The sequence below is a fragment of the Caenorhabditis elegans genome, chromosome II (genome assembly GCF_000002985.6).
Source record: "Caenorhabditis elegans chromosome II".
Lineage (NCBI taxonomy): Eukaryota > Metazoa > Nematoda > Chromadorea > Rhabditida > Rhabditidae > Caenorhabditis > Caenorhabditis elegans.
The window spans coordinates 2,318,004-2,344,869 of record NC_003280.10 but is presented as its reverse complement, the minus strand read 5'-3'; the positions used below and the strand labels follow the sequence as shown (position 1 = coordinate 2,344,869).

The following is a 26,866-nucleotide window of genomic DNA, read 5'->3' as shown; positions in this document are numbered from 1 at the left end:
ATCAGTTTTTATATTAATCCAATTTCAAGAGCAATTTTGATATCCTACTAGAGGATAGAGTGATCAATCAGAAATAATTGATATTTATTTTAATGCAACGAATTTCTGTGTTTTTTTTTTGTTTTCTTCGTCCGAATTCTTGATACGGTAAGCCTGCGATGTAGGAAGTAGCTTACAAGGAAAGGAAGTCAATCTAGTCCCGGACTTTAAATCAAGACATATGTCATTTGAAAGCTTATGTTTAGACTAGATCACCACAAAAATTTCAGCGGCGGAACTCAACTCTGAACCCCTGAAAGCGCCATCTGAAAGTGCTCTAGTGCATTTTTTTGCTGAATTCTAGGTCAAGGAAATGGCCTTAAAAGTGGTTATGAGCGGTTAAAAATTGTTTTTGTGAGCATTTAGGGTCAAACAAACAATGTGGAAGATTTTTGGAAATTTTTATTTTTTTGCAAAAAATCTGAATTTTTGCGGTCCAGTGGAAGCCAAATTTTTGGTCAAAAAATTTTTTTTGAAAATTTTCCAAAACTATTTTTTTGTATCGGGGCATATAAAAAAGTACAATTTTCTTCCAATTGAGCCTTTTGCACCGAATATGAGGTGGTTTTTAAGCTTAAAAATTGCTTGAAATAAGTAATGGATGCACCTTTGAAAACGTTTTTCTTTCACAAAAAGGTCCGAAGACATATTTACCAGCTAAAAAATCAACAAATTAAGGCTTAAATGAGCTACGAAAGTCGTCTTAAACTTTATAATGAAGATCAATTTTGAATAAAAATAGCGCCTCTTTAGTGATCTCCCCATCAATCTCTGTTCTTTTATCTTATCATTGAGACATTAGCTTGTTGGAAATCCAGTTACACAAGAACGGGATCTACTTTGGCTTATTACTCTTGTCTAACTATTCACCAATTTTGCTTGAAAAATACATTTAACAGAAAATTGAAATTAGAACCGTTTATTTATTTACAAAACCCATAAAATATTCTTTAAAAAATCGAATTTCAATTTTTCAGCTTCTCAATTGTTTTCTGATATCCTTCATTAACTTTCTTCACGCAAAAATCAATTTTTGAAATGCATTTCTCCAATTTTTTTGACGAATTTCCCGCCGTATCCGATGGTTTGAAAATCGATTTCAGACGATTATTGCGTTCAACTTTCAGAAATCCATAACCAATATTAAATTGATATCCAAAAATACAAAAGATTCCAAGGAAAATGCACAAAAATGAGAATGGAACCATCACTAGTGACGTGGCAAGTGGAAGCTCTGCGATGAAGCGGCCAATTAGTTTTCCACACGATTCACCGAACTGAAAATATAGTTTTTAAATTTTTAAAGCAAAAATTCGAATTTTGCATAAAATTTCAGCTTAAACACAGAAAACTAGAAGTCTCTAGCTTGATTTTGAATTTGAATTTGTTTTTTTTGGGTTACTGTAGCCCCAAAAATACGCAAACACTATTAGATTGAATTTCCATTATTAAATTTGAATTCTCCGCTGTTCACTTTGTATATCCGTGAGTTTTCAGCTGAAAAATCGAAAATCGCGTGAAATTCGGTGTTTCTGGTGTACTGTAGTCGGTGTTTGCGTCCTTTTGGCGCTACCGTAACCCGGGATTTTCAAAATTGCGCTAGAAGCTTCTAGTTTTTTGTGCTTAGCCTGAAATTTTATAAGGTTTTCAGATTTTGCACTAAAATTACACAAAAACTTCTGGTTTTCTTGGAAAACTCGAGATTTCAGTTTTCTTCAAAATATCTAAAACTTACTACTGAAGCACACAATATTATAATCCGTCCAAGTAGACTAAAAGGTACTGTAACTGGATTCACATGCCATTTCCAATGTGTACTTTCTGCCTTGCCAAACATCCACCGGAGCAGCTGATTAGATAAGGTGTCTGAAAATAATTGATTTGTTGGAAATTCTGAGATTTTTCAGAATTTTTAACTTTCAAATTTGAAATCCACATAAAATTTCAGTCTAAAAATCAAAAACTAGAGCTTTCTAGCTCAGTTTTGAAATTTCGAGGGTTACGGTAGCGCCAAAAGTACGCAAACACCGAATTTCACGCAATGTTCGAATTTTGAGCTGAAAATTCATCGGTAGACTAATAAAGTGACGGAAAATTCGAATTTCTTTGTAAAAAACCTCAGAAAAAATTTTGAAATATACAAAAAAAACCCACCATCTTTCCATTTATGCTCCTCCAACATCAGAATTGCTTCGATAAATATTATCCTAAAAATTTTTTTGTTTTTCATTGCAAATTTTCTCTCTGAAAACCTTACATGGTAACTAGAAATGCTCCAAAAATTGATAAATTTTCAGATTTATGCCATTGGAATACGGCTTCCCGAGTTAAAATGAATATGCCGAGTAGAAGAAGAATCCAGGAGACGAGAAATAAAAAATCGAGTAGGAACATTGCTGAAATTGATGAAAATTCGTAAAATTTTTCATAATTTTTGGTATTTTTACAAAAAAAATCCTAATTTTTATCGATTTTCTCTGAATTTTTCACGATTTTTCTTTCAAAACTTCTTTTCGCATTAGTAGTCATTGAAAATTTTATTAAAAACCAATAAAAACTACTTAAAACCCACAAAACCACAATTTCCCATTCAAATTCCCCTGCTGTGTGGATTTACGATAAACAGCACGCACCGCTGACGGGAGAGCGGAGTGTCGTTTAGCGGGGGGCACATGGTGCATTGAGGGTGAGAAAGTGGAAAGTTATCGACTTTTTAGAAGAATTATTGAAAAAATAGGTAGATTTCTATGAGAAACTTCAGAAATTCTCCAATTTTCGCCAACTTTCGCCAAATTTCTGTAAATTTTCGCCAACTTCTACCTGATTTACACTACTTTTCAAGTGGTTTTCGGGCAGTTTTCGTAATTTTTGGCACCTTTTTTTTTCGACATTTCTCACCAAAAATTATTTTTTTTAGATTTTCAGTAGATGTGTTTTTGGCTAGTTTGGAAGTTTTTTGGCAAATTTACAGAGATTTTCTGAACTTTTAAAATATTTGTTGCCATTTTCTCCAGATTTTAGTTTTTTTAGATAGTTTTTTTTTTGCATTTTCCCTTTTTTTTGCCAAATTACCGTACCAATTTGCAATTTTTCGGCGATTTCGGGCAACTTTCCTATGTTTTTTGCTAGTTTTTCAGTTTTTTTGGAACTTTTTTCGCAAGTTATATAATACTTATTGTACGACAGTTTTCAGTAATTAGAAATTTTTCATAGATTTTCAGAAGTTTTTGGTTATTTTTTGGCAATTTTTCAATAACTTCAAGATTATGTATTTTTTGGCAATTTACGAGAAACTTTTTGGAAATTTTTGGCAATTTTAACAACTTTTTGGTAAGTTTTGGCAATTTTTTAGCAACTTTTTGAAAAGTTTTGGTAATTTTTTGTTATATCGCTGGGAAATTTCCAATCTTGTCAGCAATTCCTAAACTTCTTAATTTTAAAATTTTTTTGTTGCCAATTTCCATATTTTATTCCGGCAAAAAAAAATTTTATTTTCCATTATTTTCCGGCTGTTTTGAAGTTTTTCCCATAGCCCGCACCTATCGAACACCCCCAGCTGCCACAACGACTCCGCAATTTTACGCCAATTTCTCTGGTGTCTCTTACTATTACATACTGTTTTCTTTACATCTTATTTCTGTGGTTTTGCACGTCTGGGTCTCATACTCCTCTTCACACTCTCTTCTTCCTGCCCGCAAGCCCCCTGACCTTTACGCGTTCATTTTATGCAAAACAATTCCGTTTTTCTATAGATTTTTTGGTTTGTTTTCGAAATTTGGGCGGTGAGCAATTTGGGATGTAGATTTCCGTTTTTCAGAATATTGAATTAAAAACCTTATAAATTCCAAAAATTCAGTGCATTTTTTTTCAAATCTTTCTCAGAAAAATTAATAAGCTTTCCTGAAAATTGTCCATTGAGCAATTTGTGTTGTAGATTTACACTATCATTTTTCCAATTTTTGAAGAATTTTTAAACTTTCTTTGGGTTTTTTTTCTAAAAATTCCCAATTTTTATGGTTTTTGATACATATATTTTTTACTTTTTTTCACCTTTTTTCTAACTAAAAATCGATATATTTTCCAGAAATTCGCTATGAAAATAGCAAAATTCACCCGAATTAATGCTCATCAAGTACAAAACTGCAACAATGAAAAAATCGCACATGAACGGAAAATGGAGAAGGTCTTCGAGTTTTTGGCTGAGGATAAAAAGACGTTTGAAGCCAGTAATAGTTTTGGTGAGTGATTTTTTATTTTGGAAAATTATTATTAAATAAATCGAATTCTTTACAAAAAAGTCACTCTTGTAACTAAAAACTAGAGTTGTCTAGCTCAATTTTGAAATTTAGAGGGTTACGGTAGCGCCAAAAATACGCAAACACCGACTACAGTACTCCAGAAACACCGAGTTTCACGCGATCTCCTAATTTTGAGCTAAGAAATTAGGAATAGACTAAGAAAATTATGAAGAATTCGAATTCTCTAAAAAATTCGAAAAAATGGCTAATAACTTTGCAAAATTAATTTTTGAGCCGCGACGCGACCGCAACGCATTCAAAAATTTCCAACAATTTAAATTTTTGAAGTTTACGTTTCAAATTCGAATTCCCCATAAAATTTCAGTCTAACCCGCAAAAAATAGAAGTTTCTAGCTCAATTTTGAAATTTCGAGGGTTACGGTAGCGCCAAAAGTACGCAAACACCGAATTTTACGCGATTTTTGAATTTTGAGCTGAAAATTTACAGATAGACTAAGAAAATAGTGGAGAATCCGAATTTTTCATGGAAAATGCGAAAAAAATGTAAATTTTTCCAGAACGCACACTAATTTTCTGCAAACACGACAAATCGGCAATGGCAGCTCTGCTAACACTCTACGACAGCAAAACTATATTCGGAACGTTTTCGGAATATCTAATAACAAATGACAAAACTGTGCTGGAAAGAGAACGGGTACAAGTGAATAATGGAGAGAAAATGCTCGCGATTTGTAATATGGATTTTATGGACGATTTTCAGTTGGGGTTGGCTAAGCATGTAAGTTTTTTTGTTGAAAAACTTGGAAAATTTGTAAAAAATTCAAAAAATTTGGCACGAATTTACACTTTTCCTTGCCAATTTCAAATTCCTCACAAAATTTCAGTTTGATACTGAAAAACTAGAGCTCGCTAGCTCAATTTTGGAATTTCAAGGGTTACTGTAGCGCCAAAAGTACGCAGACACCGACTACAGTACTCCCAGAAAAACAGAATTTTACGCGATTTTTAAATTTTCTGCTGAAAGCTAGGGGTTAAGCTGAGATAATTATGTGGAATTCGACATTTAAATAAAAAATTCATTATAACAACTTTTGAGCCCCAAAAACTAAACTTGTTGTCTGAAAGTTGTCAGATATTGTTAGATATTCAGATAATTTCCAATTTTTATAGTCAAATCTGAAATCTACACAAAATTTTACTAAGGCAGCCGAAAACTAGAGCTCTCTAGCTCAATTTTGAAATTTTAAGGGTTACTGTAGCACCAGAGATACGCGAACACCGACTACAGTACCCCCAGAAACACAGAATTTCACGCGATTTTCGATTTTCGAGCTGAAAATTCATGGTTAAACTAAGAAAATTACGGAGAATTCGAATTTGATAAGGAAAATGCGGAGAAAAAATCCTAACACCGAGAATTCAATTTTGAGCCTCAACGCGACCGCGACGCATTCAAATCTTGGAACTTATTTTGAAATTTTCTTCTCAAAATTGAATTTCTCATAAAATTTCATGCTAAACCTCAAAAACTAGACCATTCTAGTTCAATTTTAAAATTTTCCGCGTTACGGTAGCGCCAAAAGTACGCAAGCACCGAATTTCACGCGATTTTTGAATTTCGAGCTAAAAATTGAAATTTAGACTAAAAAATATACCCGAAATTCAATTTTAATACTGGAAATTTTATTTTTCAGTACATCTTCCTCGATTTCCCACTAAAAATCATTGGAATCAAGAAAATGCTCGATCGGCTCAACACAATGGCTCAGCAATCGGAGCAAGTCATCGATATTGATTTTTTAACGACAAATATGGATGCACGGATCTACCAGGAAGCTCTGAACATGGAGATGACTATGAGAGGATCCCAAGTCCCAAAGTGGCTGACGGAGCTGGTGAACGGGTAAGGACCTGAAGTAGAGCTTCATGTAGGCGCCAAAATGCCTGCCTGCCGCGAGCCGTGTCTCCTGTATATATATATATATATATATATATATATATAACCCGAAAAATGTCGGCCGCGTCAAAACTATATTGCTCATTATGTGGTATAAACACCAAGCCTTTGACTTGTTTCAGAAATGAGGCGATAGGCAGGCGTGAGGCGGCAGGCCTGAAGTCTAGCCTAGAAGCCTAGCCTAAAGTAACATTTTTTGTTATTTCAGATCATCAGAGCTGCCGGAGGATCCTGACGTGATCTTTGTGAGAACTTGCAAGCCCGACCTAGAACCACTCACGGCTAAACCTGCAAAGCTCCCGTCACCCCGGCAACCGGAATCCAAGCCATCCAACGAAGCTTCAAGCTCCCAACTCGAGCCCACATCAGCATCACAGCCCCCATCTCGAGTCGATCAGATCTTGAAGTCAAGATCAGGATTACCAACAAAGGATGCAGACAGCTCCTCCGAAGTAGCTCCACGAAAACGGAAGCCGAAATCTCCGGCATTTGACATTTACAATATGAAGCGCCAACCCGATGGGACTTTTCTCATACCGAGCCACGTCATGGGCTTCTGCAATGAGGATCTCAGTGAAGATGATGAGGAACCGGATCCGGAATATGATTCGGAGGAAGAGTATAATTGGATGTATAAATTGGATGTTTGGTAATTTATGGATCTCTTCTTTTTCTTGCATGACAACGTTGAACCCAAGAATAAATGTGTCTGAATGGTTTTTGAAATAGCCGAACTAGTCTAGGGGCTCCATGGAGGCTCCAAAATCTTGAGGCCCTGAGACGACCTCCGCCTGCCTTGCGGCGTGGAACCTGAAAAGTTTCGGCTGGGTAGGCCTGAAACCGGGCCAATAGTCCATTTACAGTATAGACTACAAGAATACATACAAGACTACAAGTCGGCCTGTTAAAATACAAAATGAGAAGACGGAATAAGCTTTATGTATGTATATTGATGTTTAACTTCAGCTCGAATCTTCAAATCGGAATTCTGGAAGCTTCACATGCAAGGTTTTCAATTCCATTGGTGGTTTTTCTGAAAATTCATATATCTATTGGGGAGATAAAACTCCAAACCCCACCTTTAACATCCGAGAAACTAAAGGATTCATCATTCCAGTCAACCTTATCCTTCACCCGATACAACTCGAAATCGGTCATCCCGACGAGCTGTTCCACTTCCTCACACTTCTTCTCCAGTAGATGCCTGATGACATGATTGGAGATTTGACCCATCCGATTGTCCTCCTCACTGGTCAGCACACTCTTCTTTAACACTTCCTTTGAAGTCTTTTCTCGTTCTGCAACAGAGCTTCGGATTCTGTCGTAGTGTCGTGTTATCTGAAAGTACAACTTACTATAAGGTTTAGGCTTAATCTTAGGCTTAGGCTCTGGCTTAGGCTTCCACTTAGGCTTAGGCTTTGAAAGAACCTGTAAATGAAACTCACCTCATCGTATTTCTCCTTATATAGCTCATCATTCTTCTTGAGAGCAGCCCTGAAAACAGGAAGTCGCTTTTTTCTACAAATCACTTTTAAGCCCACTTTTCCAGTGCTTGAATTTTATCATCAACCTGTTTCTTGTTGACTTGAAGCTTCCTTTGCCGCTCTAGAAGGTTCTGCCTAACTTTCTTAGCTTCAACCTGCAGAAGCCCTTTTCTATGTCCTGCGTGGACTCCGAACTCCTCACAAGTCCGGCACATCAGCTTGCTTCGACTGGAGCAGTTTGGACTCTGAAGAACTTTGGTCGATGCGCCATGTCTTGCAATTTCACGCATCATGGTGCATCGACCAAACTTACGATACAAACGAACTCGGCCAGATTATAAGTGTGCTCCTCGCAATTTGGTGGTGCTCCAGATGATCTTGGCTCAGTCTGATAGTGTGTAAAGTCTTCAACAATATTAATGAAAAATTCCAACTTACAACGGACTCATTGATATCATTGAACAAGCTTATAGCCTCTAGCAATGCAAAATTGGTCTGCAAGTTTTCATTTTCTCGAAGCTCAGTGGTTTTTCGGCAGAATGGGCACAGGATTTTGAAATTAGAGACTAATTTTGAAGAGCAGGCCTTGCAAATTGAGTGACCGCAAGCTGAAAAGTGACTTGCGAGTTTTGATGGTCTGTATGGCTAGTTAGTCAAGCCTAAGTCTCAGCCTAAGTCTACGCCAAAGCCTAATCCTAAGCTTAAGAATTAGCCTAAGCCTAATCCTAAGCTTAAGAATTAGCCTAAGCTAAGCCTTAGCCTAAGCTAATCCAGGCCATCCAAGTTTAGTTATACTCGGCATTTGGTCCGAAAAGTATTGACTTCGATCAGAATTTAGATAAACTTGGTCAAAAATTGGGCAAAATTTTGACATTTTTTGGATTTAGGCTTTAAGCGTAAGTTTAAGCCGACACAGCAAAAGTTTCGGGCCAACGTAACTTTTGGCGCAGCCTGAATGCAAGAATGGCCAAACTCTTGTTAAACTGTCCGGATCTAGTAAGATGATATTCTTGGGCTAATCATGGGCCTATTACATTTTAAATTTGGACGGAGCCCAACGCAACTTGGAACATTTTTTAGCGTAAGCTATGCAATAGTGGTCTCAAGTCAAAACTCACTCAAATTCTTGGGATGCCGATTTGTGATCACATTTGAATAGTCCTCGGTGCAAACTCCGCATTTCAGAAACGACATTTTTTTTTCGAATTTTGTTTATTTTACTGGCCAGTCGACAGAAATTAGAAAATGAAATTGAAACTACACTCTTATCAAGGTCGTTGCTTCCTCACTCGTGCTATTCTTTAGATAACCAATTCACATGTCAATTTCCCAAAATTCACTTGTTTGCTCCAATTTCTACTTGAAATTATTTCTAATATGAAAAAGGAGACCCTCGCTTTTTAGTAGTGACGTCACAACCCTATGACGTCATACCATATGGTAAAAAATTTGCGGAACAAAACCAAAACAAAAAACAATTTATTATAACAATTTTAATTCAATAATTCAACAATTAATTCCATAACGAGATCACCAATTTCTGAAAAAAAAACTCGTAAAAATCGGAACACAAAAGAAACATTTTCCAGAAAAATAACTCACTTTTTTTTAGGACGATGGTGCACAAGAGCAGAAATGAAAAAATAAAATTTTTTAAAAATTTGATATAATTGAAGAAGTAAGTTACTATGACGTGTCTGACGGTGGGAGTTGTAGCCGAGTCTGGAATACAGAAAAAAATATTAAGGATATTAGCAAGTTTTGCTCACCTTGAAACTTTTAAAATAAAAGTTTTTTTTTGCTCAAGCATTTATTCGACCTGTCGAGAATAATTAAAACCAGCAAAGTTTAGTAGAAATTAACATAAAATCAATAGTAGAGAAAAAAGGAGGGCGCACATTCCGTAGGCACCCAAAGGAGATGGAATGAGGAGAGCCGCGGAGCCAGCTCAGCGATAGAGCTCAGTTGCTATGGTGATCATAATCTTCTTGAGCATTATCTTGGTGAGCAAAAATATTAAAAAATAGCTACAGGCGCATGGTAACCATAGTGATAATCTGATAATCCTTCCGTCTCAGCGATTTTGAGTCAAATCTCTTGGAATCTTTACCCATGATATCACAAGCGGGTTTTTCAATCGCTCAGGGGTAAGCGGCAAATAATTTTTCCGGCCAAATTGGCCAAATGGCATATTGCCGGAATTGAAAACTTTTGGCAAATAGGCAAATCGGCAAATTGCTGCACTTGAAAATTTCCGGCAAATCGGCAAATCGGCAAATTGCCGGAATTTAAAACTAACTTACCAGTTTGCCGAATTTGCCGGAAAAACGGCAACTGTGGAACATTTTTTGCCAAATTGTGGTCTTGCACATTTTTTTGGAAGTTTCAGAATTTCAATTTTAATCGGTAAAATTGTACGCATCCTATGAATCTTCTTATATCTATTTTGAAATTGCCAAAATTGAAAATTTCCGGCAAATTGACGCAGTTGAAAATGTCTTCAAATCGGCAAACCGGAAAATTGCCGGAATTAAAAAATACCGATGAATTGGCAAACCAGCAAAATGCCGAAATTGATAATTTTCGGCAAATCGACAAACCGGCAAATTGCTGAAATTAAAAATTTCCGGCAATCGGCAAATTGCCAAAATTGAAAATCTCCAGCAAATTGCCGCATTTGAAAATTTCCGGCAAATCAGCAAACCGGCAAATTTGCCGATTTGCCGAATTTGTAGAAAAAAAACTCTGAAAAAGATTGGCCCATGTCTGTTCGCTTTTGAAGCGCAACAAAATCATCAATCACATTTTTATTTATGTACAAACATTTTCAATTAAATATCCTATAAAACCGTCGTTGGCATCAATCAGAGCAGCTAGCAGGTTGTCTGAAAAAAAAAACTTTTATATAAAAATTCATATTTCTCTCGTTAGCTTACCTCCTAGCCCTGCAAAATTCTTCAAACTCGCGAGACAAATTGTTGTCAATTCTAGAAACTTTCGTGACTTCTGAAAAATCCAATTTTTCCAATCAATATTTTTTCAAAGACCTACGTATGACAAGCCTATCCATCTCTGGAAAAATCAGTGCTGCGTCAAAAACTTCAGGCTCAACATCAGCAAATTCAGTCCAGAGCTCATTCTCGCTGCTCACTTCCAGCGCAGAATTCACCGCGAGCAAATCTGCATTGCTCATTTTCATAAACAGCTTCAGCTCCGCACTTTTTCGCTTTTGCCGGTTCAAGGATTCCGATAGCTCTGCGATGAGCAGGTCGTTCGTGAAAAAGTTAGTTTCCGCGATGTTCTGAAGCGTCGCAAGAGCATCGTTTTCGAGAGCATCCAAGGTTTCTCGTATTGAAGCGTAGAAGGCTATTATCGAAACCTTTTTCTCTTGAAATACCTCCCCATCGTCGAGATTTGTTAGCTGAGCTGTTCCGATCTTTTCGATATTCGCATCAATTTTACTTGCCAGGTCTTCGGATCTTGAAAGCTTCCCGCTCAGAAACTGTCTCAACTTTGCCGCTTCTGATTGTAGTAGGCCTCGATTGTGTCCGGCGTGAGCTCCAAACTCTTCGCAGGTACGGCACATGAGCTTATCGCTAGATGAGCAGGTGGGCTCCTGGAAAGAATGCTAGTTTCTCAGGCAAGAAGAGGTGCATTTGGCTCTAGCTTCTGGCCCAAGTTTGGCGCAAAAAATAATAACTTGTTTCAGACGTTGAGCAAAAGTTGGGCAAAACTTGGATTCAAACTCCACCAAAGTTTAAAAAAAGGTTCAACCAACTCTGCCAAACTTCTACATAAGTTTGAAACGAAATAAGAGAAGTTTGGGCCAAACCTTTGGTGCAGCCTGAATCCGAGTTTTGCCAAAGTTTTGCCCAAGTTTAGCAAACTTCTGATCCAAGCTAATATTTTTTGGGCAAAACTTGGCCAAGAATTTATAGCCAAATGCCGAGCTTGACCACAAAAGTTGAGCAAAATCTAGGCCAAGACTTTGGCCTGAACTAGGCTCCCACGTACCATTATTTTTTGGCTATTAACCTCGCACTCTCAGAAACCGGCGAGTTGTCGGCTGCTAATAGTAAGTTTTTTAAAAAATTTTTTACAGTTGACATTTTGGGGCCTATCAAAACCTATAAAGAACTCACAATGCACACAAATTCCGCAAAATTGTACTGGTGAGAAGCGCATTTTGGCGGTGAATCAATGGGATCTTTCTGAAAAATTTTATATTTGTATATAAATATATATATGTATATATAAATATATATATGTATATATATATATATATATATTTATATGTATAACTTTATTTCTAGAAAAAAAAACCTCTTCAGTTCTAGTCTTAGCGTGTTCAACTGCCTGTAACAATGCAAAATTCTTCTGCAAATCCTTCACTGTACTGACATTAGTTGCTTCCCGGCAGAATGGACATAAAATCATAGAGTTTTGGAGCAATTTTTCTGCACAACCATGGCAAATTGTGTGGCCACATCCTGAATTTTTATTTTTTAATTTTAGGAAAGGTAGCAAAAGCTTACTCAAAATCCTAGGAATATTTTCATCGGTGGCACTTGAGAAATCTTCGTTGCAAATTTCACACTCAATAAATGACATTTCGGAACTGTACGGAGGGTTGGAAAAATAAACGAATGGTCTTGGGAGTTCTCCCGCTGACACTGCGATAAGACGATAACAATTTGGTGACCAAGAATACACGGAAACCGGTAAATATTTTTTGCTGACTCATATCAGTTTAGATACACCATTTTCAACACTATTGCTAATTCTATGTGGTCAGTTACTACGGATTTCGTAATAGTTTTTCGTAAAATAAAACGTTTTCAGAGCCTGGCGCCTGCCTGAAACCTGCCGAGCACCTATAGCACTGTTTGTACGGGAGCGGGCTTATTTTAGAAAAATCGAAAAATCGAAAATTTTCGTTTTTTTTTTTGATTTTTCGAAATTTTTTTCTCTTATCAATAGAAAAAAAATTAGATAAAAATCGTATTTTATGATTAATTTTTAGATCATTTTTTTTTTCGATTTTTGGATTTTCCGGAAAATCGAAAAAACGTAAATTTTTGTTTTCCGATTTTCAAGTTTTCGAGACTTAGGCTTAGGCTTATGCTTAGGCTTTGATTTAGGCTTAGCCTTTGGCTTAGGATGAAGCTTAGGCTTAGACTTAAGCTTAAATGTAGGCTAGGCGGAGAAAAAAGAGATAAAAAATAAATCCTAGAAAATATGAGAACTCAGAAAAATAAAATACCAAAAAATTAGACATTTCAAAAATTTATATTGCCCGAAAAGGGCCAAAAAAATCAGGATTGGAGAGTTGAATTTTCGGTTGTTTATCGGTATTTGTACAAAGTAAAAAATGATTGAAAACTTTAAAACCAAAAAACTGCCTTGTTTGGAACATTCAAAGCCACAGGGTTATATTCTGAAATTCATGTACCTATAATACAAATGCTAAATTATCATTAAAACCTACATCTGGCTCCAGAGAGCTTGACATTGAAGCATTTGCCACATCTACAAAACTTCCTGACATTGATCTACCAACTTCCTTCCAAATCCACTTACCCACAGCTAACCTGTTCACTTCTGGAAAATTTAATGCTACATCAAACTGAATAGGCTCAACTTCTGTATTTTCCGAGTCATCCCAGAGCTGAATTTCTGAATTTAGAGCTAACAAATCCGCGTTGCTCATTCCCAGAAACGACTTTAATTTCTCGTTTTTCAATTTCTGGGTTTCCAGGGATTCCGACAATTCTTCTAGTAGTAATTTATTGCTAGCTGAATTGGATTCTGCAATTTCGCGTAGTTTTTGATTTGCAAGGGCTTCCTGGGCATCTAAGGTCTCTCGTATTGAGGTATAGTAGACGGATATCTGAAAATGTTCTGGAATTGTATTTCGTCCCCGTTTCAAAAAAAAATCACTAACCAAATCTTTTTTATCTTGAAACACCTTCCCATCTACTTGATTTGTTTGCTGGGCGCTGAAATTTCAGCGAGCTAAAATTGTGATCTACCGCTTTTTAAACTAACCTGTCAACCTCTTCAATGTTCTTGTCAATTTGAACAATCTGATCTTCGGACTTTAAAAGCTTATCTTTGAGCAACGTTCTCAATTTCAAAGCTTCCGTCTGTAGGAGGCCCTTCGAGTGTCCGGCGTGAACTCCAAACTCCTCGCAAGTTCGGCACATTAGCTTTTCGTCGGAGGAGCAGTTGGGGTCCTGGAAGGAGAATTAAGGAAGGTTCTCGAAGATTCCAGAATTTTTCTTAAATTTCCCAGAAGGTTCTAGATCATTCTAGAGTTTTTTTGAAAATTGCTAGAAGGTTCTAGAACATTCCAAAATTTTCTAAAATTTTCCAGAATGATCTAGAGCATTACAGAATTTTCTCGAATTTTCCAGAAGGTTCTAGAACATTCCAGAATTTTCTAAAATTTTCCAGAAGGTTCTAGAACATTCCAGAATTTTCTCGAATTTTCCAGAAGGTTCTAGAATATTCCAGAATTTTCTTGTATTTTCCAGAAGGTTCTAGACCATTCGGGAATTTTTTTTAATTGCTAGAAGTTTCTAAAACATTCCAGAATTTTCTCAAAATTTACAGAAGGTTCTAGACCATTCTAGAATTTTTTGAAATTTGCTAGAAGGTTCTAGAACATTCCAGAATTTTTTATAATTTTTTCAGAAGGTTCGAGAACATTCCAGAATTTTTTTGGAATTTTTAAGAAGGATCTAGAACATTCCGGAGATTTTTTTCTAGAAGTTTCCAGGTTTTTTTTTGAATTTTCTTAGATGTTCTAGAACATTCGGGAATTTTTTTTTAATTGCTAGAAGTTTCTAAAACATTCGGGAATTTTTTTAATTGCTAGAAGTTTCTAAAACATTCCAGAATTTTCCCAAATTTTCTAGAATGTTCTAAAACATTCCAGAATTTTTTCAAACCTTCCAGAAGGTTCTAGATCATTTCAGAGTTTTTTTGAATTTTCCAGAATATTCTAAAACATTTCAGAATTTTCCCGAATTATCCAGACAGTTCTAGTACATTCCAGAATTTTCTTGAATTTTCCAGAAAGTTCTAGACCATTCGGGAATTTTTTTTAATTGCTAGAAGTTTCTAAAACATTCCAGAATTTTTTTCAAATTTTCCAGATAAAAACTCACAAGACAAACGAACTCCGCCATATTATATTTATGGGTCGCGCATTTTGGCGGTACATCTGCTTCATCTTCCTGAAAAACTTTCTCATTAATTAAATTATCTAGTATATCGTACCTCTTCTACACGTTCAGTTTTCGTGTGTTCAATTATTTGCAGCAGTGCAAAATTCTTTTGCAGATCCTTTACCGCACTGACACTTGTTGTTTCCCGGCAGAATGGACAAGAAATCGCCGAGTTTTTTAGTAGTTTTGTCGCACAGCACTGACAAACCGAGTGGCCACATTCTGAATCATTTACCTATTTTTAGATTCAAGCTTCGTATTCGTATTTGACAGAAAAAAATATACTCACTCAAAATTCTTGGAACCTGATCTTCATTGACACTTGAGAACTCCAGATTGCAAATTTCACATTCGATAACTTTTGACATTTCTGGAGACTGGAGAATTTCGAGAAGAATCGGGGAAAAAACTAGAGAAACGACCGGGTGGCTGACTCCTTGTTGACACAAATTTCCAGTTGATAACGATTTTTACGGGCTCGTGAGAGTTACGCAAAAACTGATTGTAGTAGGTGGGCATGGTTTTGCCTAGGAAGTAGGCATAGGCGAGTAGGCGCCTGCCTGTCTACATATAGGTACCTTTGGCAAATGACATTTCAAGTTGTGTAGTAGGTATCGGTTTTGCAACTTATAATTGAGTTTGAAATGTAATTGAGTTTGTAATTGAGTTTGAATGTGTTATCTATTTTATGCTTATGACTCAAAAAGGATACAACTCGTATTTTTTAATGAATTATGAATCATACGAAATTCTTGAAAATACTCACTTTTTTCGTGCTTCACAAGGAATTATATAAATACTCTTACTAATCTATTTTGTTATCTAATGCTCCTTTAGTGACATGAAATGGCAATTTTTGAGTGTGAAGTTTGCAATGAAGATTATTCGAATTTAGATGAAAGTCGTGCTCCGCGAGTTTTAAGTGAGTTTTTTTTTGTAACTTCTGTAAAATATTTTCGAAAGTTTAGAATGTGGTCACTCGATTTGTCAGAACTGTGCAGTCAAACTAATCTCGAATTCTGTGATTTTGTGCCCAAAAAAGTGCTCTGAAACAACAGAGGTCCAAAATGGAAATGTGGAGAGCCTGCAGAAAAATTTTGGTCTGATGCAGGCTATGGAGATGATGGAAGCTAGTTCGAGTAACTCACCGCCAAAGTGCAAAGAGCATCGATATAATATTGCGGAGTTTTTGTGCAGTGTAGGTTAAGCTGATAAGCAACGAAAGTTTCATATAAATTTTTTGAAAGTGAAATTTATGGTTTTTTTTTGGGTATTTCTTAAAGTTTAATATCTGTAACACTACTGTTTTCAACTGAAAACACATAGTTGAATGTTCTTTTTGATAAGGAAAACATGGTAGGATATGAAAATTTCGAAAATTCTGAAATGTTTTAGAATATTCTGGAAAATTCAAGAAAATTCTGAAATGATCTAGAACCTTCTGGAAGGTTTGAGAAAATTTTGGAATGTTTTAGAACATTCTAGAAAATTCAAAAAAATTCTGGAATGTTCTAGAACCTTCTTGAAAATTTGGGAAAATTCTGGAATGTTTTAGAAACTTCTAGCAATTAAAAAAAAATTCCCGAATGTTCTAGAACATCTAAGAAAATTTTAAAAAAAACGTGGAAACTTCTAGAAAAAAATCTCTGTAATGTTCTAGATCCTTCTAAAAAATTCAAAAAAAATTCTGGAATGTTCTCGAACCTTCTGAAAAAATTATAGAAAATTCTGGAATGTTCTAGAATCTTCTAGCAAATTTTAAAAAAACACTACTGTTTTCAACTGAAAACACATAGTTGAATGTTCTTTTTAATAAGGAAAACATGGTAGAATATGAAAATTTCGAATTTTTTCAAAAGAAACTGAGACGAGCAAAAGTTAGCGCTAGTGGGAAAATGTTAGAAAAGACTCCTATGGAAAAATTTCAAAAATTTTTTAAAATGTTTTTTCTTGGCAAAACGTGGCAAAACTGAGAGTTTTCCAATTTTCAAAAATTTAGAAGTTAAAAAAAATTTAAACTATGATATTTGTGAATTTTGGAACCAGAGAAGTGGTTTTTAACAATTTTCCCACTGGCGCTACTCCATATTTAACTTCAAAAATTTTGTGTTCAAAATGCTTTAGATTATTTGAAAAATTGGAAAGAGTTGCGTGAAAATCAGTAATAAATTCTTAATTTCCAGGAGCACGACTGTCCCTCAATCGACAAACTAATGTGTAGGACTTGCGAGGAGTTTGGAGTTCATACAGGTCATACAAAAGTTTTGATGAGTGTAGAAGCTGGAAAAATTAGAGATGTACTGGAATGCAGGCTGAAACAGATGAAATTGAATGCTGAATCATTCACAGTGCAGCTAGAAGAATTTAGAGAGTAGGTTGAGAGATTAGAAGATATTTTGCAAATTTTCAATTTTTCAGAGCTATGTCAAATAGACAACTTTTTATTGAAAAGCTTTCGGAGGTAGGCTTTCAATTTTCGAAGTTATTTTTATAATAATATGGGCAATTGCAGATAAAATATCATTTCAGTAGAATCCGTCAATTGGTTGATGAAAGGGAAAAGAGGATTACAGATAAATTAACTTTTAATACGACAGAAATATACAAGTGCAATAAGGAAACTGAATCCAATATGAAACGTTTGCAGGATTGTCTTCTTGAGAAAATTGAGCAAACAACGAAGTTCTCAAAAATTAGTGATTATCAGTTACTCCAAGCCGACATTGATCTAGGAGGACTGACTTGGTACCATAGCCCTATTACTCAGAGTCGGTTTTTTTTCAATATTAAGATCAATAGTAATTTTAAAAAAATTCAGAATTCTCCCCGGCTGACACAAAGACTATGGATGTTAAACTACCAGCTTTCAAATTTGTGGTGAAAAAACAACAAAAGTTTGAATAAAATATTGTTATCTGGTTTTTTAGGAATCTTCTAAATTACTTTAATTAAAAAATTCAATATTCCTTAAAGGTGGACTACACCCAGTGGGGAAATTGCTTTAAAACACGCCTACGGTACCATAATGACCGAATATCATGATAAAAAAATTCAAAAAAATTTCCCTGATTTTATATGATTTTTTGAAAATTGAAAAAATCTCAGTTTTCCCCTAATTCCTATTTGAATTTCCGCCAATTGAACTCGTTCGTTGGAGCGCGATTGCATTATTTTCATTAATTATTTTTATTTATTTTCATTATTTCACTTATTTTCTTCATTTTTGGGGTTTTTTAATCGGAAATTGAACGAAATATACAAGAAAAATGCAAATAGTTCATGAAAAAATCACTGAAATTGTGTAAAACTCTGAAATTATGTGATACGACGACGACGAGCCTGAAATTAGTATATTTTACAGTTTTACACAATTTCAGTGATTTTTTCATGAACTATTTGCATTTTTCTTGTATATTTCTTTTATTTTCGCTCCGCCGAACGAGTCCAATTGGCGGAAATTCAAATAGGAATTAGGGGAAAACTGAGATTTTTTCAATTTTCAAAAAATCATATAAAATCAGGGAAATTTTTTTGAATTTTTTTATCATGATATTCGGTCATTGTGGTACCATAGGCATATTTTAAAACAGTTTCCCCACATGGTGTAGTCCACCTTTAAGTTTAGATCGGTTTATTATCTTCAAATAAACAAATGAATTATTCGCAAATATTTAACATCCAGTTGGTTCATAGCTGCATATGAATTGTGTAATGTTTTGGCTGAAAAAAAATGTTTCAAAATTATAAAGATCTATAGCAAATCCATCGTGCCTTCACGATAGAGGTAACTCGGTGAAAAACTTGTATTTTTAAGACCAGACCATATCAGTCCGCAGTGGGACTTTGTATGCTAAGCCTGTTTTGTTGAGAACAGGATAAAAAACTCACACTTTTCCACCTCCTGTTGACCAAAATCCGGTGTCTTCACATTTGAAATTTTGAGTGAACAATGGTACGGGAAGTTGTGGTGGGCCTATTGGTACAGTTTCACCAGAGGCGAGTTTTTTTCCTGAAAATTGGGTTGATTTTTCTAACGTGGTGTCAGGCTGTCCCATTACGGTTTGATCTACAAAAAATGCGGGATTTTTTCGCCCAAAAAAATGTGACGTCAACACGTTCTTAACCATGCGAAATAAGTTGAAAACTGTGCGTATCGTCTCCCGCATTTTTTGTAGATCTACGTAGATCAAGCCGAAATAGGACCCTTTGACACCAAATTGTTCCTAAAACTAGGCAAAAGCTCACCTGGAACGTAAGCGCTCCGCATCCTGGACCTCGCTTACATCCAATCGAGCAACCTTCAGTATAGATAAAATTTTTCTGAATGTAGCCCGTTACTCTGGAGTCTTCCGGTTTTTCGACAGGCGGGTTCAAACATTCTTTGGAACACTTGACAGCCTGAAACTTGGGTTATGGGTAATAATCTACAAACGTTAACTCACTAGAGGCATTGATCTCTCAGAAATTATTGTCTCCTTCATTGGTGCCTTGGCGATACAGTTGGCTTCCAGGTGGCCAACCAAACAGGAAAAAATCAAAAAGATTCGATACATTTCGGAATCCGAAATTATTGCTCCTCTGTGATATGCTCTAGCGCTTTTATAGCTAGTGATTATTATTCCACAGTGGCCGGAAATTAGCATAAATTTGCATGTGCATATATGATAATTACACTGAACTCTTAAATGGTAATTGACACGTACTAAAATGAAGTCATATGCTGGTCAAATTATCAGAAATCAATTTATTTACAAACAGTTCCGATCAAAAATTTGTAGGCTATTCACTGGTGAGATGTGTTGTTGTTAAACTGTCATTGATATTAATCAGAGCAGCTAGAAGGTTTTCTGAATTTGTTTGAAATTTTTTCGAAGTTACCGGAAATATGTCCTCCGAAACGCTTACCATCTCCTACAGAAGCCTCTTCAAATTCCCACGGCAAACTGTTCATCCTAGAAACTTTGGAGACTTCTGAAAAGTTCGAAACATACGGCCCCATAATTTTTAATTTTTTTAAAATAAAAACCTACGTATGGCGAGTCTGTCGATTTCTGGAAAAGCTAGCGTTGCATCAAACACTTCCGGCTCAACATTCGTAATTCCAGGGCTCACATCATTCCAGATCTCGGTCTCGTTGCTCGCATCCATTACAGAATTCACAGCTAGCAAGTCGGCGTTGCTCATTTCCATGAACAATTTTAACTCGGCACTTTTCGATTTTTGTTTTTCAAGGGATTCAGACAATTCTGCGACAAGGATCTCATTTCTGGAAAAATTGGCTTCAGCAATGTTCTGAAGCTTCTCGAGTGCTTCGTTTTCCAAAGCATCCAAGGTCATTCGTAATGTAGTGTAGTAGGATACTATAGAATCTTTTTTCTCTTGAAATACCTCCCCATCATCGATATTTGTTAGTTGAGCTCTGCCGATCTTCTCAATATTCGTCTCAATTTGACTAGCCAGCTCTTCGGATCTCGAGAGCTTTCCGCTTAAAAATTGCCTTAGCTTTGCCGCTTCTGACTGCAAGAGGCCCTTTTTATGTCCTGCGTGAGCTCCGAATTCTTCACAAGTGCGGCACATTAGTTTATCACTGGATCGACAGGTAGGCTCCTGGAACAGTTTTTTTTAGGTTCTGGGAAAAGGTGGCTGCTAGCTTATCGAGCCAAGAAAAGGTGTTTAACCACAAAAGTTTGGCAGAAACTTTATTGAACTTTGGCCATAGTTTAGGCAGTCAGACTGTGGATTTGTCGTCTGGCAATTGCCACAAAAAGAGTAGCTCAAAGCGCAGAGCAAAACCACTACATGTTGCAGGGGTGGGCCGCAATTGCCGTTCGGCAAATTTGTTTTGGAAAATTCGACAAGCCGGCAAATTGACGGTTGGTCCATTTGCGATTTTCCGGAAGCTCTCAGTAATTACCGTTTTTCCTGGAAAATTTGGCAAATTGCCGGTTTGCCGATTTTCCGGAAACTTTCAGTGGTTGCCATTTTTCCGGCAAATTTGAAAAAATGCAGGTTTGCCGATTTTCCGGCAAATTTGGCAAATTGCCGATTTGCCGTCCACCCCTGTTAAAAACTTACAATGCAAACGAATTCCGCAAGATTGTACTGGTGAGACGCGCATTTTGGCGGAGCGTCTATAGAATCTTTCTGAAAACTTGTACATATACATACATATATATATTTATTGCTAGGAAAAAACTTCTTCAGTTTTAGTCTTCGTATGCTCGACTGCCTGCAGCAATGCGAAATTTTTCTGCAAATCCTTCACCGCACTGACGTTAGTTGCTTCCCGACAGAATGGACACAAAATCGTGGAGTTTCGGAGCAATTTTTCTGCACAGCCATGACAAGTTGTGTGGCCACATCCTGAATTTTTGGTCAAATAAATTTGTTTGAAAAACGCCAAAAGCTTACTCAAAATCCTCGGAATATTAACGTCAGTGAGAGTTGAGAACTCTTCGTCGCAAATTTCACAATCAATAAAGGACATTCTGGGATGGAAGAGTATGGAGGGAAAAGTTGGAGTGAGAAAGGTGTACTCCCGCAAACTCGTTGATAAGAATTAAGCCTTGATAACGAACTGGTGATCAAGTGCAATGTTTACAAGAAAATTTCAATTTTTTGCATCGGCTTGTGACGACGACGCCTGCCTGAAGCCTACTGGACTTTTTGCTTTTCAAACTAATTGCAAGGCAAAGTGATAAGCTGATTGATAATGATATTATACAATTTGTCATCACACCCGTCGTGAATCACTCATAAAGTAGGCAACTCGAATTTCGAAAGAAACTCCGGAAAAAGAAGAAGCAACTCATTTTCCCATTTTCCGCGTCGAATATAGTTAGGCTATATTATGAGTCATACTAATGTCTTTCAAATAATCATTTCTATCGTACTCATCAATTTGTTATATAAACACTTACACGACTAATTAATTTTGCTATCTAACTTTTACTTGCTCTCCAATTTCCAAGTTAGTCGAGTTATTCGTGCAATGGCACTTTTTGAGTGTAAAGTCTGCAATGAGAATTATTCAGATGTAGATGAATCTCATGTTCCAAGAGTCTTAAGTGAGTCTTTAAAAAAATAAAAACTTCTGTCAAAAATTATTAAAATTTTAGCATGTGGTCACTCAATTTGTCAGAGCTGTGCGGCCAAACAAATGTCGAATTCATTGATTTTGTGTAAAACATGCCCTGAAGAAACAATAACAAAAGTCCGAGATGGAGATGTTCGGAATCTGCAGAAAAATTTTGGTCTGATGCAGACTATAGAGATGTTTCAACAGGATCTACCACTAAAATGCAAAGAGCATCAATATAATCTCGCGGAGTTTGTATGTATTGTAAGTTAACTTCAGAACCTGATATGCAAGGTCAGGTACCTAATATTAATTTTCAGGAGCCCGACTGTCCCTCAATCGACAAGTCGATGTGTCGGGCTTGTGAAGAGTTTGGAGTTCATACAGGTCATGTCATGAGGGGATGAGTTCAACTCTCCACCACGGGAAAATTTTTTGCGAATTTTTTCGTCCCAAAAAAAAAGTCAATTTTGGAAATGTTTTGATAGATTTGGATTCTAGATTTTTTTAAAATATTATTGGTACGTTTTCGTACCTAGGTATCAATTTCCAGACGCGCTACAGGGGTTTTTGTCTTGAATTCCAATTTCAAAAACAGGCACAAAAAGAACAAAAATAAAAATTATGGAATTTTGGAAATGTTTTCATAGATTTGGATTCTAGATTGTTTAAAAATATTATTGGTAAGTTTTTGTACCTAGCTAGATATCAATTTTCAGACGCGCTACAGGGGTTTTTGTCTTGAATTCCAATTTCAACAGGTATATACTGGCACAAAAAAACAAAAATAAAAATTATGGGAGAATTGAACTCACCTCTCTAGCGCATCGGAAAATTGATATCTAAGTAAAAAAAGCCTAAAGAAGGAAAATGGACATCACGTTTTATTAAAAATGGATAATATTAAAATGAGGGAAAATAATACACAAGTACCGAACTTATAGCTAGTAATAATTTATTACGTTTGCATTGAAACGTGAAATTTTTGAGAGAAAAAAAAGAATTAAGAAATCGGACAAGTCAGGACACGTAAACACAGTACCATAATAGTGGAAAAAAATGTAGCAAACAGCTGATTTTTTCTAGAGCAAAAACAATTCATCTACAAATTCAAAAAGGGGAAACATTTTTAAAAAAATTATCTCCGGGTTTAAGTTACTCCGGAACTATCTTCGTTCGTCAATTCCAGAAGGCAGTCTTTTATTTTGATAGTTGGCAGTCTCACTTCCACATCGTCTGTAGCTGGCGGACAGTCTTTAAAAGTTTCAATTTTGATATGCAATATCAAGGGAATAACTAACCCGGAAGCTCGTTTTCATAGTACCATGTCGGTCCTCTCATTTCAACACCTGCGATGAACAATTGTGTATCGTTCAAATTGATACGCGTCTTCATTCGCTCCATTTTCTTGGCAAGTTCCTCCTGCGATTGTAGTAATTTATTCTCTTTCTCCAAATTGAGTTCATATGTTTTCGATGAGGATAGTTCTAATTTCTCAATTATCGCTTCTTCTTGATCAGAGAGCAAACGATGCAGTTTTTTAAAGTGTAGATTTACCTGGAATAGCTATTGTTTTTGAAGCTACATAAAATGACTATCTCACTTTTCCCACTTTCTGATTGAACAAAGTTATATTGGTGATACCAGCCCTGTAACTTATTGTTTTTTTAGAATTATGATAGAATTCAAACTTACTTTCTAATTTCCTTCAATTGTTCTTCAAATATTCGATTATTTAATTCCATTTTTTCAAACCTGCATTCCAAAATTTCTCTAAGTTTTGCAGATTCCGAAATCAACAATCCTCTTGCATGACCTTTATGAATTCCGAACTCTTCACAAGTTCGGCACATAAACTTGTCTTTTGCAGAGCAAGTGTCTACCTTAAAAATTAAAAGTTACTATAAAATCTTTTTAACCGTCGTTTTAGCGCATTTATAGGTATGACTTGAATGCCAGACAAATAGAGAAAATACATCAATAGACGCAAATGGTTTTCACTTCCCATGCATACGAACTCCGCGAGATTATATGGATGAGCACTGCATTTTGTTGGTGAAAAGCCTGGAGTATCTTGCTTTGTGGTACTATTTTTCATTATCTCAATTGCTTTCATCAAGCCGAAGTTTTTCTTCAAATTCTCAACTTTCCCATCTCGGATTTTAGTTGTTTCCCGGCAAAAAGGGCAATAAATACATGAATTCGTGATAAGTTTGGCAGCGCAGATTTGACAAATTGAGTGGCCGCATTCTGAAATTAAAATTAAAAAACCCAGAGTTTTAAGAATAAGTAGAACTTTTATTTAAACGTACTTAAAATTTTTGGAGAATGATTTTGATCGATATTTGAATATTCTTTGCAACAAATTTCACATTCGGGAAGCGTCATTTTGAGTCAATCGATGCAGAAAAAAGAATGAGTAAAATACATTTTGTTGATAGCAGGGAACATGGGTTGCCCTCACACCCGTCTCCCAGCCTACCGATAGAATGATGTTAATTCTCATAAAATGTCTCTATTCCCTCGTACACTCTCACCCCACCACAACTGTCGTTGAAGATAGCAATCTCGATAAATAGAAACAGAGAGGCAGTATAGAACTGACCTCTCAAACTATAAGTAATTTCTAAACTGTCAGAGATACTTTTATAGGCAAAATTACCCATTTTTCAGAGCATAAATTGAAGTTTGCGCTAAGAAAAATCAGTTTTGTTTTACATTTTGTTTATTTAAGAGTACTTAAGAGTATATTGCTCTATTGTAAAAAAATTAACCTTTCATAGTAGTGAATAAAAGAAGTATAAAACTAAAAATATTATAAATGTTCGGAATTCAAAAAATCGACTCTGGGCGAGATGTTTCACTTCCTTGTAGGTTACGACTGGAGTCACCGCCTTTGAAAATGTCAAAGATGTGTTCTCTAACTTTTTAGGATCCACTTCGAAACCTTGTTCGTCCTCGTCCTCTGGCTCCAAGAAAGAATCAGTCGCAAATATTTCGGCGTTGCTCATCTCCAATAAACTTTTTTCCAGTTCGCTTCTCGTTTTCAGTTCATCCAGAGATTCCGTCAAGGCTGTCAGTGTTTTTTCGTTGGCTTCTCGATTTTCTGAGCGATAGTTTTCAACTTGGCCAATGCCTGCGCCTTTTCTTCATAAAGCCGTAGGTTTAGGTTTGCGTAGTGTGATGTAATCTGTAAGAGGCAAAGATTGATATGGTCTAGGACGGCAAACGATTTGCTCCGGCAAATGGGCAAATCGGCAACTTGCCGGAATTGCCGGATTCTAAAATATCCTGCAAATTGGCAAATCGGCAAACTGCCCATTTGCCGAAAAAACGGAAATTTGCCGAACATTTTTGGCAAATTGTGGTTTCGCACTTATTTTTTGTAAATTTCCGAATTTCAATTTCAATCGGCAAAATTAAACGCATCCTAGGAATGTTCCTCCCGCAAACGGCAAATCGGCAATTTGCCGAAAATGAAAATTTCCGGCAAACCGGCAAACCGGCAAATTGCCGATTTACCGAATTTCTCGCGGGCGAGGCAGACGCAAGGCAAGCATTTAGACGCCTGCATGGAATGAATGCTCACCTTCTTCGCTTTTTCCTTGAACTCATCTCCATCTTCCATATTGCCTAGTTGTGCCCTAAAATTACATTTTTAGCAACATGTCGTAAACTTTCCAAACTAACAAATTAATAGTGTTAATGTCCTCTTGAAGTTTCTCAATCTGAGTTTCTCTCTTCTCAATCCTGAAACCAAGCGATTCCCTCAAACTGGAGGCTTCTGTGAGCAGCAGGCTTTTCTTATGGTTCCGGTGGACTCCAAACTCTTCACATGTTTTACACATCAGCTTATTACTTGATGAGCATCTTGGCTTCTGCAAAATATTTTTTTTTTCTAAATTATGACCGGTATTCGTTTCTACTGCAACTAAAAATTGAAAAATTGACTCACAACGCATACAAACTCTGCAAGATTGTACGGATGTTCTTCACATTTCGGTGGGGAATCAGCTTTCATGACTTGAATAGCCTGCACTAGAGCAAAGTTTTTCTGCAGTTTTTGGTCATCACCATCGCTGATTTCAGTTGTTTCCCGGCAGAATGGGCAAATAATCAGCAAAGCAGTGATCAGTTGGGTGGCACAGTTTTGGCAAACTGAGTGGCCGCATTCTGAACTTTTTTGATTGAAAACTACACTGGATTTATAGATATATTTAGATAAAGAGTGTACGGTAACTTGTAGAATTGCCGAATTTGCTGAGCACGGCAAATTTACCAAATTTTCCGAGTTTGCCAAGTCCGGCAAATTTGCCAAGTTCACAGAGTTTGCCGAGTTCGGCAAGGTTGGAAATTTGCCACACACGCGATAAATTGAACAACAAATATTTTGACCATAACTATTGATTTTGTTTCAATATGTGCTCCCAAAAATATTAAAAATTGTACGTTTTTGGTCGGCAAATTTGCCAAATTTGCTTAGTTTGCCGAGCTCGACAAATTTCGAAAAAAAAAGCAACTTACTTAAGACTTTTGGAATATGATCCTCATCTATATCTGAATAGTCTTCATTGCAAACTTCACACTGGAGAAATGACATTTCGAGTGAATCGATAGACGAAAATGGCAATTAACTTGCTGATAACAAAATGAACCGGTCGTCCACCTGCGTGATAGCGTTTTCTATTTTTCCAAGCGTTGAGCACGTAATATAATTATGATTTAAATTCTTTGTTAATTGTAAAATTATCACCTCGTCTGTAGTTTTTATTAACAGGTAGCAACTGGAAAAAAATGCAGAACAAATAACTAGGAAT

The 26,866-nt window shown here is 36.1% G+C and overlaps 11 protein-coding genes and 2 non-coding genes across 14 annotated transcripts; 4 read left to right on the top strand and 9 right to left on the bottom strand.

Moving 5' to 3' along the window:
• Positions 1-942: 942 nt before the first annotated feature.
• Positions 943-2,441, bottom strand: F43C11.6 (MotA/TolQ/ExbB proton channel domain-containing protein). Its single transcript, NM_061846.4, has 4 exons — positions 2,297-2,441; positions 2,194-2,246; positions 1,775-1,905; positions 943-1,316 (listed from the first exon to the last, which is right to left on the bottom strand). Exons 1-4 carry the CDS (start codon positions 2,431-2,433, stop codon positions 1,005-1,007), a joined length of 633 nt encoding a protein of 210 aa, NP_494247.2. The 5' UTR covers positions 2,434-2,441; the 3' UTR covers positions 943-1,004.
• Positions 2,442-2,645: 204 nt separating this feature from the next.
• On the top strand, positions 2,646-2,698 carry F43C11.14. Its single transcript, NR_050896.1, has one exon. It is a non-coding gene; the product is annotated as an Unclassified non-coding RNA F43C11.14 (non-coding RNA).
• A 1,425-nt stretch (positions 2,699-4,123) lies between these two features.
• On the top strand, positions 4,124-6,973 carry enri-1 (Enhanced Nuclear RnaI (RNAi), T. Duchaine). The gene is made up of 4 exons (NM_001383798.3): positions 4,124-4,277; positions 4,856-5,076; positions 5,993-6,201; positions 6,464-6,973. The coding sequence occupies exons 1-4, from the start codon at positions 4,133-4,135 to the stop codon at positions 6,906-6,908; spliced, it is 1,020 nt and encodes a 339-aa protein (NP_001370664.1). The 5' UTR covers positions 4,124-4,132; the 3' UTR covers positions 6,909-6,973.
• Positions 5,828-5,893, bottom strand: F43C11.15. The gene has a single exon (NR_050895.1). It is a non-coding gene; the product is annotated as an Unclassified non-coding RNA F43C11.15 (non-coding RNA).
• Positions 6,974-7,173: 200 nt separating the features above from the next.
• On the bottom strand, positions 7,174-8,973 carry F43C11.7 (RING-type domain-containing protein). The gene is made up of 7 exons (NM_061844.7): positions 8,858-8,973; positions 8,178-8,347; positions 8,053-8,127; positions 7,797-7,984; positions 7,701-7,749; positions 7,335-7,593; positions 7,174-7,288 (listed from the first exon to the last, which is right to left on the bottom strand). Exons 1-7 carry the CDS (start codon positions 8,931-8,933, stop codon positions 7,218-7,220), a joined length of 888 nt encoding a protein of 295 aa, NP_494245.1. The 5' UTR covers positions 8,934-8,973; the 3' UTR covers positions 7,174-7,217.
• Positions 8,974-10,531: 1,558 nt separating this feature from the next.
• F43C11.8 (RING-type domain-containing protein) lies at positions 10,532-12,350 on the bottom strand (the record flags this gene model as incomplete). The annotated part of the gene is made up of 6 exons (NM_061843.4): positions 10,532-10,624; positions 10,676-10,745; positions 10,791-11,355; positions 11,882-11,950; positions 12,063-12,229; positions 12,275-12,350. The coding sequence occupies 6 exons, from the start codon at positions 12,348-12,350 to the stop codon at positions 10,600-10,602; spliced, it is 972 nt and encodes a 323-aa protein (NP_494244.2). The 3' UTR covers positions 10,532-10,599.
• A 659-nt stretch (positions 12,351-13,009) lies between these two features.
• On the bottom strand, positions 13,010-15,478 carry ZK1240.1 (RING-type domain-containing protein). Its single transcript, NM_061842.6, has 8 exons — positions 15,261-15,478; positions 15,024-15,193; positions 14,912-14,980; positions 13,788-13,975; positions 13,684-13,738; positions 13,320-13,629; positions 13,228-13,268; positions 13,010-13,176 (listed from the first exon to the last, which is right to left on the bottom strand). Exons 1-8 carry the CDS (start codon positions 15,337-15,339, stop codon positions 13,156-13,158), a joined length of 933 nt encoding a protein of 310 aa, NP_494243.2. The 5' UTR covers positions 15,340-15,478; the 3' UTR covers positions 13,010-13,155.
• A 328-nt stretch (positions 15,479-15,806) lies between these two features.
• Positions 15,807-17,892, top strand: ZK1240.8 (RING-type domain-containing protein). Its single transcript, NM_061841.3, has 6 exons — positions 15,807-15,893; positions 15,940-16,169; positions 17,155-17,342; positions 17,390-17,432; positions 17,484-17,739; positions 17,790-17,892. Exons 1-6 carry the CDS (start codon positions 15,818-15,820, stop codon positions 17,873-17,875), a joined length of 879 nt encoding a protein of 292 aa, NP_494242.1. The 5' UTR covers positions 15,807-15,817; the 3' UTR covers positions 17,876-17,892.
• A 693-nt stretch (positions 17,893-18,585) lies between these two features.
• Positions 18,586-19,614, bottom strand: ZK1240.11 (uncharacterized protein; the record flags this gene model as incomplete). The annotated part of the gene is made up of 4 exons (NM_001383797.2): positions 18,586-18,691; positions 18,860-18,980; positions 19,217-19,369; positions 19,414-19,614. The coding sequence occupies 3 exons, from the start codon at positions 19,612-19,614 to the stop codon at positions 18,945-18,947; spliced, it is 390 nt and encodes a 129-aa protein (NP_001370317.1). The 3' UTR covers positions 18,586-18,691; positions 18,860-18,944.
• A 40-nt stretch (positions 19,615-19,654) lies between these two features.
• ZK1240.2 (RING-type domain-containing protein) lies at positions 19,655-21,494 on the bottom strand. The gene is made up of 6 exons (NM_061840.8): positions 21,383-21,494; positions 21,168-21,334; positions 21,047-21,115; positions 20,002-20,578; positions 19,877-19,942; positions 19,655-19,818 (listed from the first exon to the last, which is right to left on the bottom strand). Exons 1-6 carry the CDS (start codon positions 21,456-21,458, stop codon positions 19,751-19,753), a joined length of 1,023 nt encoding a protein of 340 aa, NP_494241.2. The 5' UTR covers positions 21,459-21,494; the 3' UTR covers positions 19,655-19,750.
• Positions 21,495-21,962: 468 nt separating this feature from the next.
• Positions 21,963-22,456, top strand: ZK1240.6 (RING-type domain-containing protein; the record flags this gene model as incomplete). The annotated part of the gene is made up of 3 exons (NM_061839.3): positions 21,963-22,038; positions 22,090-22,313; positions 22,370-22,456. 3 exons carry the CDS (start codon positions 21,963-21,965, stop codon positions 22,454-22,456), a joined length of 387 nt encoding a protein of 128 aa, NP_494240.1.
• Positions 22,457-22,918: 462 nt separating this feature from the next.
• Positions 22,919-24,536, bottom strand: ZK1240.3 (RING-type domain-containing protein; the record flags this gene model as incomplete). 2 transcript variants are annotated; one of them, NM_001377717.1, is made up of 6 exons in its annotated part: positions 22,919-23,303; positions 23,351-23,606; positions 23,653-23,698; positions 23,745-23,928; positions 24,051-24,299; positions 24,362-24,536. In NM_001377717.1, 6 exons carry the CDS (start codon positions 24,435-24,437, stop codon positions 23,200-23,202), a joined length of 915 nt encoding a protein of 304 aa, NP_001364681.1. The 2 variants fall into 2 exon arrangements, with proteins under 2 accessions (NP_001364681.1, NP_001300609.1); NM_001313680.3 differs by lacking the exons at positions 24,051-24,299; positions 24,362-24,536 and having other exon boundaries at positions 23,200-23,303; positions 23,745-23,902.
• A 199-nt stretch (positions 24,537-24,735) lies between these two features.
• Positions 24,736-26,681, bottom strand: ZK1240.9 (RING-type domain-containing protein). Its single transcript, NM_061837.5, has 5 exons — positions 26,574-26,681; positions 26,005-26,222; positions 25,740-25,927; positions 25,639-25,693; positions 24,736-25,239 (listed from the first exon to the last, which is right to left on the bottom strand). The coding sequence occupies exons 1-5, from the start codon at positions 26,647-26,649 to the stop codon at positions 25,126-25,128; spliced, it is 651 nt and encodes a 216-aa protein (NP_494238.2). The 5' UTR covers positions 26,650-26,681; the 3' UTR covers positions 24,736-25,125.
• Between the last annotated feature and the right edge of the window lie 185 nt (positions 26,682-26,866).